This window comes from Eleutherodactylus coqui, chromosome 5, assembly GCF_035609145.1.
Source record: "Eleutherodactylus coqui strain aEleCoq1 chromosome 5, aEleCoq1.hap1, whole genome shotgun sequence".
Classification (NCBI taxonomy): Eukaryota; Metazoa; Chordata; class Amphibia; order Anura; family Eleutherodactylidae; genus Eleutherodactylus; species Eleutherodactylus coqui.
In genome coordinates this window covers 133,223,054-133,235,545 of record NC_089841.1, presented here as the reverse complement: position 1 = coordinate 133,235,545, position 12,492 = coordinate 133,223,054, and the positions used below count along the sequence as shown (strand labels likewise).

The window sequence follows — 12,492 nt, the reverse complement described above, 5'->3', positions numbered from 1 at the left end:
CAGTGGGGGTGACCACTCCCACTACTTTTCCCACAGCCACGGCGGGAACTGAATGGCAGGAAAGTTTTGTGGGTTCTGTGAGGTTAGAGGAAGATGACTGGGCACCATCTTGGGTATCCATATTGTCCCCTACATTTTGTAGCACCAAGTGCAAATCAGGCAATTCCAGCTTGTCCAGCAACAATACACGATTCTTCCTTACACGATAGCACATCCAGGATACATAAGAGAAAAGTTCAAAGTCCTTTTGACTACTCCATTCTTGCAGGTGACTCAGTCTTGACTCTCTGTCTTTTCTCAGAGGGCAGGAACCGGACACAACTTGACTATCCATAGAGCCTCAGGCATGGGTGTGGACTTGTCTGTGTCTGGAAAGAATGGCGGAGGCACTTCTTCACTGACTTTTTAAGTGAAGGCGCAGAGGAATCATCCTGTTCGTGATGCCATAGCTCCGCCCTGTAGTGTCCGAGGGGCCAGCCCACAGCTAAGGAGATAGCGGGGTAGATAAAGACCTTGTCATGAGGCTCTATAATCTCCTCCTCTGCGGGTAGCTTGGGACCCATTCAAGTTACTGCTGGGGAAAATCACAGAGAAATTGTGTGTTTTCAGTTTTTTTGTGGGCAAAAATAAAAACAAAAGACTTGCGTCTCACACAAGGACCTTAACCCCTTAGTAACGAAGCCTGTTTGCACCTTATTGATGAAGCCAAATTTTGGAAATCTGATGTGTCGCTTTAACATAAAGTAAAAGTTTTGCATATCCAAGTGATTCTGACATTGTTTTTTCACTACATATTGTGCTTCATTTAGGTGGAAAAAATAGACCAATAGAATTTGTGTATATTTATTAAAAGTGCCAAAATTCGGAACATTTTGAAAAGCTGACTTTTGAATTCATCTAGGGGTGTGTTGCATATTTTGACCCCCACAGTTTTTGAACGGACCTAAGCAAAGCAGAAGAAAAAAAAATTACGATTTTTCATTTTTTCGGGAAATGTGTGATTTTAAAAAGTTTTTTTTGCACAGCACACATGAATGTCGACTTTGACCCCAAAATGGAAACCCCTGTTTGTCCTGTGTTCAGAAGCATACCCATTGTGACCCTAATCTTATGTCCGTATGCACAACGGGGCCCAAACTGAAAGAAGCATTAAACTTCACCTGTTTTTTAACTTTTACGTGATCGCCATTATCCATTGGATAACGGTGATCACGTGACTGGAAACCACTCACCACAGCCCTAGGTCACTGCTCCAGGCTCTCGGCTACCTTTAGTAGGCAGGAGCAAGGAGATTTTAAATTTCCTGGGCCTTCCCCGTCTTCTGCGCTTGTGTCCGCCATTCTGGTGATGGGCTCATGCGCCAAATCTGGGGAAAGGTCCGTGGATAAAGATCCCATTGGGGACCTCACCGGAGGCCTTAGGTACATAATTTTACCTCCCGTCACGGATTGGATCCATGAGAGGAGGTGAAATTTTAACTTTTTTTTTACTTTTATGTGATCGCCGTTATCCATTGCATAACGGTGATCATGTGACCAAAGACCGTGTACCGCTGCCCCCATGAAATCTCCAGGCTCTCGGCTATGTTTGGTATCCAGGAGCAGGGAGATTTTAAATTACCCAGGCAATCTGCGGCTTCTGCACATGCGTCCACCAAGTTGGTGACGGGCGCTTGTGCAGAAGCTGGGGTGAGGTCCGCGGATAAATCCAGGGGCGTTAGGTGCGTAATTTCATCTACCCTCATGGATACAATTCGTGAGGGGAGATGAAACTTAAACTTTTTTTACACTTTCTTTTAACTTTAAAACGGCGATCATGTGACCGGGCTTTAATCCTCACAGCGAGCGTGTTTTTACAGCCCTGAGAATTACATCCCAGCCAGCCAGGACAAAAAAAGGCAATGGGGCCGTCAGTAAGGGGTTAAAAAGAGGCATACATAGTCACACAGACATACACACGCTTTAAAATGTGGCCATTTTTCACGTACCAAAATTGGACACGCTTGTGTGAATAAGGCCAGAGTCTATTCTTTTGGCATATGGACATATTTGTTTTGCTATTCCTATAAGTGACGGTAAGTTGTTGGCATAATTGTGTCTTACAGCTAAAAGAAATAAGTAGAATGGAGGCGAAAACCTTATACCTCAGCAGGTATATGAAACAGAAGTTTGTGAGTGAGCAGCACAGGAAGACCACCTGCTGGGAAAAAGAACACAAAATGTTCCTGAAAAGTCTTCATCTAGACGAGGAAACTACAAACTCCACCATGTTTCCTGTGGATGAGGACTGAAGATGTGAGCTACAAGCTCACCAAGGTCACAGACACCTAAGCTATACTGCGGCCAGCAGCAACAGTGCCACCATGTGGAGGACTGACAAATTGCAGAAACTATAGATGAAACGCATGTGGGATCGTCAACCTGGATAAAGTTATAGACTGAAGAATGACTGCCTGAAGTAACCAGCTCCTCCTTACTCCATCCCTGGAGGCACTGTCCACCATGATCATTGCTGGGCATTCCTTATTATCGTATCATTACAGTTTGTCTCACATGTACAGTGGAGGAAGAGTTTTAGTTATTAATGAACTGCTGCCTTAGGCCACGTTTTACTTACGTTTTCAGCCGCTGCGGCCAACACCGGTTTTTAGCATTGCTCATCATTTATGAGTAGCGCTAAACGCTCAAAAATAGAACATGCACCGCTTGAAAATTGCGGGACTTTCGAGGGGCTGTAACCACTCTTATGCCACACTCACACATACAGTCGGCAAAAAGCCGCAAAAAGATCGCGGCATTGTGCTGCGATTTTACTGTCGTTTTCAGACACAGGTTCCTGCCTCCGACAGTGGGTTTTAGCGCACCCCATTATTGTGGTAGGTAATGACGTATGCTAAACACGGTAAAACGCCGCAGAGAAAAACGCGTGGGTTCGAGTGGTGCAAAATTAAAAAGAGCAGAATTCTGCAGGCAATTCTGCGCCAAAATCTGCAGTTAGCAGGGCGGATTATGGTGTGGAATTCAGGGACGGCATGTTCCACAATACTGTTGCTGAATATTGTGTCCCTTAGCACGATGGAGGAAGCCCCCTCTGTCCTTGATTGCCCTCCTGCAATGCAGTTCTTGGTGCTGAAAGGATGCCATGGCTCACAGAGGCCTAGTGAAGGCCTGCAGTCCCACCATCATAGTACTAGTATTACACTCTGCCAGAGGCAGGCCATAATAGGATAATGGTGAGAGCACAATACACTGTAATCCAGAAGTACTGCAGTGCATTATAAAATCGATCACATGTTCATGTCATATAGGAAAAAAGCAAATGTGAAAGATTCAAAACACCCTCCTTCCTTTTATTATTTCTCATGTAAAAAATCGAAACAATGAAAAAGCATAATTGGTATAATCTTATCTGAAAACGGAAGCACTAGTAAAATATTATCAATAAAGGTAGAATTTGCGCCCTGGGAGGTGAATAGTTAAATATGGAAAGTGAATATCACCCGGTGCGGTGGGTTAACTCTTCCAGAGGTTCCCACCAGCACCCGCTGTTCAAGGTGGCATGTAAAACAATCTTTGGGCTGTCATCCAAATCAATGGAGAGACTCCAGGGTCACTTCCAGCAACCTGGATGACCAGGAGATGATAATTGCTCAAAATTAAAAAAAAATGAAAAACCAAAAGTTGCCTGCTCTCTTAAACAAACCCAAGTGCTAAGGCATAAGGCCCCCTGTCCACGGCAGTGTATTCGCTGGCGGTAAACTGACAGCGAATCACGCCGGCTGACGCTTCCCATAGCATTGCTATAGAAAGCGCCGGCACCTGTCCACGAGCGGAGAATCATTAGATAGGGCTGACCGGCGGAGATTCGGCAGCGGCTCCTGCTCCCGCAGAAGAGCTTCGCCGCGGGATACCGCATCGCCCGTGGACAGCCGGCCTAATCCTTCAAACTTTTTAATACCAACGCGTTTCGGCATACAGATCACGCCTTCTTCAAGTTATACATACAGATTACATATACAGCTTTAAATACGTGTGGGAAGGAAACCATTAAACATCATTGGTGTCATAGATGCCATTTTTATTCACTCTCGCGGCGTGCTATTTTATCGCCTGTGTGTAACCGCCCTTCGGGTGCATTCACACGGGCGTATGCGTATTTCTGGCCCTGAAGACGAAGCATATTTACAGGCCAAAATAGTCTGCTGCCCCGCGTTTTCTGCCTATCAGCAGTCTTTTGCATAAATGCGCAGTGTATTAACGCACGTAAGAAAACGGCGCACAAAATCACATTCTGTGCGAGAATACACAGCGTATAAGCCGATTTCCTGCGTATTTACGCACTCCTATCGATTTCACTAGGTTATTACACTGCGTAATATGCACCAAAATAGGATATGCTGTGTTTTATTTTCAGTCATGGAAAATTGGCAGCTCTGAATAAACCCATTGCGATAAATTGGCTCTATTCACTGCATGATACGCTGTGTAGTTGCGCTTGTGTGAATGAGTCCTCATTGTATTGACGGATGTGCATCTATCACACACCACACCCTGGGGCAGAGTTACAAAAACTGTCTAAAAGAAAATCTGTGTTGCCCATAGCAACAATCACGTTTTATTTCTTATAATGCTCTTGAAAAATGAGCGCAGTGATTGGTTGCTATGGGCAGAATTACCATGGCAACCAAGCAGACTGCTCCTCTCAAGTGGAAAATGAAACCAGTAATCTGATTGGCTGCTGTGGACCACGCCCCTGCTTTCCGCCTGCACAGGTTTGATAGCTCTCCCCACGTAATTTAGTGGCAAAAAATGTAATCCCTAAAGCCAATGGCCCCAGAGATAACGGAACATCCAGCGTCATGTGACTACAAGTCCCAGCAGCAATATTTCCATCACTGTATATTGTATTGCCCCTGCATAGCACGGCCCGTCTCTTATCACGTGACTGCTCCTCAGCATCCCGCGAGGATCCCTCCGAGATCACAGCCGGTCATGTGACGTGTAGTTTGTTTTGATGCTCGCGCCTCCTGGAGTCACGTGGTGGAGGGGGTGTGTCGGGCGCGCTGCCCCGCCCTCCTCGGAGCTGTCTATGGGGAGAGCGGCCGCCCCTGGCTGTAGCGGGCTGGTGTCCCTGTTCTCCGCTGTGCCCTGTCTGTCCTGTCCGCACGTTAGTGCGGGGAGCTCAGGAGATATGAGCAATTCTGGATCCGCCCTCCCGGGCACCCCCGGACCGGACACGTACAAGGGCTGGCTCTTCAAATGGACCAACTACCTGAAGGGGTATCAGCGGCGCTGGTTCGTGCTGAGCAACGGACTGCTGTCCTACTACAGGTGAGTGATGGGACAGGTGGCTGAGGTCACGTGACGGCGTGCGGCGGAGGGTGACAGGTGGTTGGGTGGAGGGGCTGCTCGGTGGGGTGATGAGCAGACTGGTGTTATGGGGTCCCGGGGATACAGATGGGTTTTCAGGATTCGGAGGGGTGACTTGTTAGAGTTCATTGAGGGGGAAGAATGCTTCTCTATGGTGAAGGGTGTTGTAGTTCCTTGGGGGGGATGATGTTTTCTAGAGGTGACTGGTGAACTCGGCTTACTGTATTTTTGGAGATACATGGCATAAAGTGGGCATTACAGACTTGCACATCGTAGGTGCTAAGGAATATCTCAGTGATGGTGCCAAATGCCAGCTGTCGTGCCCGTCTCGGGTACATAGTCATACAGAGTATCCACACATAACTTACCGTAGCCCCTTTGGGCAGGGGCTCCCCCGGTCCACATCCGCCTCTACAGTGATGGTCTCCATAGTGTGCACACTAAACCGTTAGAGACCGGTCTCACCTGTCATGGACCTTGGTCCTTTTCACGGTTCATGACAGCGGCCTTTATGTCGGGGGTCGAGTCCCGTGCATTAAAGAAGTCTCCCTCTTCTTCCATGCAGTGTGTAGTCAACCGCTTCCAGACAGTGGACTCAGTACGGGGCTGGGGGCTCCTTTCACCCACTTACAGGGGAACGGGGGGTTTAGTAGTGTTCATTGGGTTGAAGGATGGTTTTATAGGGATCAGTGGGATGAGATGTTGTGGGTTAGTTTCAGTTGAGTGATGGGTTTAAGGGTGGCGAATGTTTGTGTGGTGAAGGGTGGTTTGTAGGCGTTTATTGGGGTGATTGGTTTTAAGTGGGGACAGGTGGTGTAATGGGGTTCAGTGAGGCGAGGGGTGGTTAGGGCTCGCTAGGATATATAGCGGGCTTCAGGGAGGTGACGGGGTGGTGTGTAGGGCTCGTTAGGATATATAGCGGGGTTCAGGGAGGTGACGGGGTGGTGTGTAGGGCTCGCTAGGATATATAGCGGGGTTCAGGGAGGTGACGGGGTGGTGTGTAGGGCTCGCTAGGATATATAGCGGGGTTCAGGGAGGTGACGGGGTGGTGTGTAGGGCTCGCTAGGATATATAGCGGGGTTCAGGGAGGTGACGGGGTGGTGTGTAGGGCTCGCTAGGATATATAGCGGGGTTCAGGGAGGTGACGGGGTGGTGTGTAGGGCTCGCTAGGATATATAGCGGGGTTCAGGGAGGTGACGGGGTGGTGTGTAGGGCTCGCTAGGATATATAGCGGGCTTCGGGGAGGTGACGGGGTGGTGGTGTAGGGCTCGCTGGGATATATAGCGGGCTTCGGGGACGTGACGGGGGGCTGGCGTAGGGCTCGCTGGGATATATAGCGGGCTTCGGGGACGTGACGGGGGGCTGGCGTAGGGCTCGCTGGGATATATAGCGGGCTTCGGGGACGTGACGGGGGGCTGGCGTAGGGCTCGCTGGGATATATAGCGGGCTTCGGGGACGTGACGGGGGGCTGGCGTAGGGCTCGCTGGGATATATAGCGGGCTTCGGGGACGTGACGGGGGGCTGGCGTAGGGCTCGCTGGGATATATAGCGGGCTTCGGGGACGTGACGGGGGGCTGGCGTAGGGCTCGCTGGGATATATAGCGGGCTTCGGGGACGTGACGGGGGGCTGGCGTAGGGCTCGCTGGGATATATAGCGGGCTTCGGGGACGTGACGGGGGGCTGGCGTAGGGCTCGCTGGGATATATAGCGGGCTTCGGGGACGTGACGGGGGGCTGGCGTAGGGCTCGCTGGGATATATAGCGGGCTTCGGGGACGTGACGGGGGGCTGGCGTAGGGCTCGCTGGGATATATAGCGGGCTTCGGGGACGTGACGGGGGGCTGGCGTAGGGCTCGCTGGGATATATAGCGGGCTTCGGGGACGTGACGGGGGGCTGGCGTAGGGCTCGCTGGGATATATAGCGGGCTTCGGGGACGTGACGGGGGGCTGGCGTAGGGCTCGCTGGGATATATAGCGGGCTTCGGGGACGTGACGGGGGGCTGGCGTAGGGCTCGCTGGGATATATAGCGGGCTTCGGGGACGTGACGGGGGGCTGGCGTAGGGCTCGCTGGGATATATAGCGGGCTTCGGGGACGTGACGGGGGGCTGGCGTAGGGCTCGCTGGGATATATAGCGGGCTTCGGGGACGTGACGGGGGGCTGGCGTAGGGCTCGCTGGGATATATAGCGGGCTTCGGGGACGTGACGGGGGGCTGGCGTAGGGCTCGCTGGGATATATAGCGGGCTTCGGGGACGTGACGGGGGGCTGGCGTAGGGCTCGCTGGGATATATAGCGGGCTTCGGGGACGTGACGGGGGGCTGGCGTAGGGCTCGCTGGGATATATAGCGGGCTTCGGGGACGTGACGGGGGGCTGGCGTAGGGCTCGCTGGGATATATAGCGGGCTTCGGGGACGTGACGGGGGGCTGGCGTAGGGCTCGCTGGGATATATAGCGGGCTTCGGGGACGTGACGGGGGGCTGGCGTAGGGCTCGCTGGGATATATAGCGGGCTTCGGGGACGTGACGGGGGGCTGGCGTAGGGCTCGCTGGGATATATAGCGGGCTTCGGGGACGTGACGGGGGGCTGGCGTAGGGCTCGCTGGGATATATAGCGGGCTTCGGGGACGTGACGGGGGGCTGGCGTAGGGCTCGCTGGGATATATAGCGGGCTTCGGGGACGTGACGGGGGGCTGGCGTAGGGCTCGCTGGGATATATAGCGGGCTTCGGGGACGTGACGGGGGGCTGGCGTAGGGCTCGCTGGGATATATAGCGGGCTTCGGGGACGTGACGGGGGGCTGGCGTAGGGCTCGCTGGGATATATAGCGGGCTTCGGGGACGTGACGGGGGGCTGGCGTAGGGCTCGCTGGGATATATAGCGGGCTTCGGGGACGTGACGGGGGGCTGGCGTAGGGCTCGCTGGGATATATAGCGGGCTTCGGGGACGTGACGGGGGGCTGGCGTAGGGCTCGCTGGGATATATAGCGGGCTTCGGGGACGTGACGGGGGGCTGGCGTAGGGCTCGCTGGGATATATAGCGGGCTTCGGGGACGTGACGGGGGGCTGGCGTAGGGCTCGCTGGGATATATAGCGGGCTTCGGGGACGTGACGGGGGGCTGGCGTAGGGCTCGCTGGGATATATAGCGGGCTTCGGGGACGTGACGGGGGGCTGGCGTAGGGCTCGCTGGGATATATAGCGGGCTTCGGGGACGTGACGGGGGGCTGGCGTAGGGCTCGCTGGGATATATAGCGGGCTTCGGGGACGTGACGGGGGGCTGGCGTAGGGCTCGCTGGGATATATAGCGGGCTTCGGGGACGTGACGGGGGGCTGGCGTAGGGCTCGCTGGGATATATAGCGGGCTTCGGGGACGTGACGGGGGGCTGGCGTAGGGCTCGCTGGGATATATAGCGGGCTTCGGGGACGTGACGGGGGGCTGGCGTAGGGCTCGCTGGGATATATAGCGGGCTTCGGGGACGTGACGGGGGGCTGGCGTAGGGCTCGCTGGGATATATAGCGGGCTTCGGGGACGTGACGGGGGGCTGGCGTAGGGCTCGCTGGGATATATAGCGGGCTTCGGGGACGTGACGGGGGGCTGGCGTAGGGCTCGCTGGGATATATAGCGGGCTTCGGGGACGTGACGGGGGGCTGGCGTAGGGCTCGCTGGGATATATAGCGGGCTTCGGGGACGTGACGGGGGGCTGGCGTAGGGCTCGCTGGGATATATAGCGGGCTTCGGGGACGTGACGGGGGGCTGGCGTAGGGCTCGCTGGGATATATAGCGGGCTTCGGGGACGTGACGGGGGGCTGGCGTAGGGCTCGCTGGGATATATAGCGGGCTTCGGGGACGTGACGGGGGGCTGGCGTAGGGCTCGCTGGGATATATAGCGGGCTTCGGGGACGTGACGGGGGGCTGGCGTAGGGCTCGCTGGGATATATAGCGGGCTTCGGGGACGTGACGGGGGGCTGGCGTAGGGCTCGCTGGGATATATAGCGGGCTTCGGGGACGTGACGGGGGGCTGGCGTAGGGCTCGCTGGGATATATAGCGGGCTTCGGGGACGTGACGGGGGGCTGGCGTAGGGCTCGCTGGGATATATAGCGGGCTTCGGGGACGTGACGGGGGGCTGGCGTAGGGCTCGCTGGGATATATAGCGGGCTTCGGGGACGTGACGGGGGGCTGGCGTAGGGCTCGCTGGGATATATAGCGGGCTTCGGGGACGTGACGGGGGGCTGGCGTAGGGCTCGCTGGGATATATAGCGGGCTTCGGGGACGTGACGGGGGGCTGGCGTAGGGCTCGCTGGGATATATAGCGGGCTTCGGGGACGTGACGGGGGGCTGGCGTAGGGCTCGCTGGGATATATAGCGGGCTTCGGGGACGTGACGGGGGGCTGGCGTAGGGCTCGCTGGGATATATAGCGGGCTTCGGGGACGTGACGGGGGGCTGGCGTAGGGCTCGCTGGGATATATAGCGGGCTTCGGGGACGTGACGGGGGGCTGGCGTAGGGCTCGCTGGGATATATAGCGGGCTTCGGGGACGTGACGGGGGGCTGGCGTAGGGCTCGCTGGGATATATAGCGGGCTTCGGGGACGTGACGGGGGGCTGGCGTAGGGCTCGCTGGGATATATAGCGGGCTTCGGGGACGTGACGGGGGGCTGGCGTAGGGCTCGCTGGGATATATAGCGGGCTTCGGGGACGTGACGGGGGGCTGGCGTAGGGCTCGCTGGGATATATAGCGGGCTTCGGGGACGTGACGGGGGGCTGGCGTAGGGCTCGCTGGGATATATAGCGGGCTTCGGGGACGTGACGGGGGGCTGGCGTAGGGCTCGCTGGGATATATAGCGGGCTTCGGGGACGTGACGGGGGGCTGGCGTAGGGCTCGCTGGGATATATAGCGGGCTTCGGGGACGTGACGGGGGGCTGGCGTAGGGCTCGCTGGGATATATAGCGGGCTTCGGGGACGTGACGGGGGGCTGGCGTAGGGCTCGCTGGGATATATAGCGGGCTTCGGGGACGTGACGGGGGGCTGGCGTAGGGCTCGCTGGGATATATAGCGGGCTTCGGGGACGTGACGGGGGGCTGGCGTAGGGCTCGCTGGGATATATAGCGGGCTTCGGGGACGTGACGGGGGGCTGGCGTAGGGCTCGCTGGGATATATAGCGGGCTTCGGGGACGTGACGGGGGGCTGGCGTAGGGCTCGCTGGGATATATAGCGGGCTTCGGGGACGTGACGGGGGGCTGGCGTAGGGCTCGCTGGGATATATAGCGGGCTTCGGGGACGTGACGGGGGGCTGGCGTAGGGCTCGCTGGGATATATAGCGGGCTTCGGGGACGTGACGGGGGGCTGGCGTAGGGCTCGCTGGGATATATAGCGGGCTTCGGGGACGTGACGGGGGGCTGGCGTAGGGCTCGCTGGGATATATAGCGGGCTTCGGGGACGTGACGGGGGGCTGGCGTAGGGCTCGCTGGGATATATAGCGGGCTTCGGGGACGTGACGGGGGGCTGGCGTAGGGCTCGCTGGGATATATAGCGGGCTTCGGGGACGTGACGGGGGGCTGGCGTAGGGCTCGCTGGGATATATAGCGGGCTTCGGGGACGTGACGGGGGGCTGGCGTAGGGCTCGCTGGGATATATAGCGGGCTTCGGGGACGTGACGGGGGGCTGGCGTAGGGCTCGCTGGGATATATAGCGGGCTTCGGGGACGTGACGGGGGGCTGGCGTAGGGCTCGCTGGGATATATAGCGGGCTTCGGGGACGTGACGGGGGGCTGGCGTAGGGCTCGCTGGGATATATAGCGGGCTTCGGGGACGTGACGGGGGGCTGGCGTAGGGCTCGCTGGGATATATAGCGGGCTTCGGGGACGTGACGGGGGGCTGGCGTAGGGCTCGCTGGGATATATAGCGGGCTTCGGGGACGTGACGGGGGGCTGGCGTAGGGCTCGCTGGGATATATAGCGGGCTTCGGGGACGTGACGGGGGGCTGGCGTAGGGCTCGCTGGGATATATAGCGGGCTTCGGGGACGTGACGGGGGGCTGGCGTAGGGCTCGCTGGGATATATAGCGGGCTTCGGGGACGTGACGGGGGGCTGGCGTAGGGCTCGCTGGGATATATAGCGGGCTTCGGGGACGTGACGGGGGGCTGGCGTAGGGCTCGCTGGGATATATAGCGGGCTTCGGGGACGTGACGGGGGGCTGGCGTAGGGCTCGCTGGGATATATAGCGGGCTTCGGGGACGTGACGGGGGGCTGGCGTAGGGCTCGCTGGGATATATAGCGGGCTTCGGGGACGTGACGGGGGGCTGGCGTAGGGCTCGCTGGGATATATAGCGGGCTTCGGGGACGTGACGGGGGGCTGGCGTAGGGCTCGCTGGGATATATAGCGGGCTTCGGGGACGTGACGGGGGGCTGGCGTAGGGCTCGCTGGGATATATAGCGGGCTTCGGGGACGTGACGGGGGGCTGGCGTAGGGCTCGCTGGGATATATAGCGGGCTTCGGGGACGTGACGGGGGGCTGGCGTAGGGCTCGCTGGGATATATAGCGGGCTTCGGGGACGTGACGGGGGGCTGGCGTAGGGCTCGCTGGGATATATAGCGGGCTTCGGGGACGTGACGGGGGGCTGGCGTAGGGCTCGCTGGGATATATAGCGGGCTTCGGGGACGTGACGGGGGGCTGGCGTAGGGCTCGCTGGGATATATAGCGGGCTTCGGGGACGTGACGGGGGGCTGGCGTAGGGCTCGCTGGGATATATAGCGGGCTTCGGGGACGTGACGGGGGGCTGGCGTAGGGCTCGCTGGGATATATAGCGGGCTTCCGGGACGTGACGGGGGTGGTGTAGGGCTCGCTGGGATATATAGCGGACTTCAGGGACGTGACGGGAGGTCGTGTAGGGCTCGCTGGGATATATAGCGGGCTTCAGGGACGTGACGGGGGCTGGCGTAGGGCTCGCTAGGATATATGGATGATTTTGTAGAATTGTGAAAGGTAATAAGCAATTTGATGAGGGTTTGGGTAGTTTATAGGTTTGGTGGAGGTGATGGGTGGCTTCATCCAACCGGGTAATTGGTAGTCACAGAAAGTCCAGAACTTTCTCCCTAGACCAACCCAAACTAGTTTTTGACTATGCAGAAGAA

General features: G+C 57.0%; 1 protein-coding gene across 1 annotated transcript in view; it reads left to right on the top strand.

The window, feature by feature from the left end:
- Positions 1-5,073: 5,073 nt before the first annotated feature.
- OSBP2 (oxysterol binding protein 2) overlaps positions 5,074-12,492 on the top strand; it is a 244,883-nt gene continuing 237,464 nt past the window's right edge. Inside the window, exon 1 of the mRNA XM_066603181.1 lies at positions 5,074-5,330. Within this exon, the coding sequence (XP_066459278.1) occupies positions 5,089-5,330 (242 nt within the window). The 5' untranslated portion in view covers positions 5,074-5,088. The remainder of the gene's footprint in view (positions 5,331-12,492) is intronic.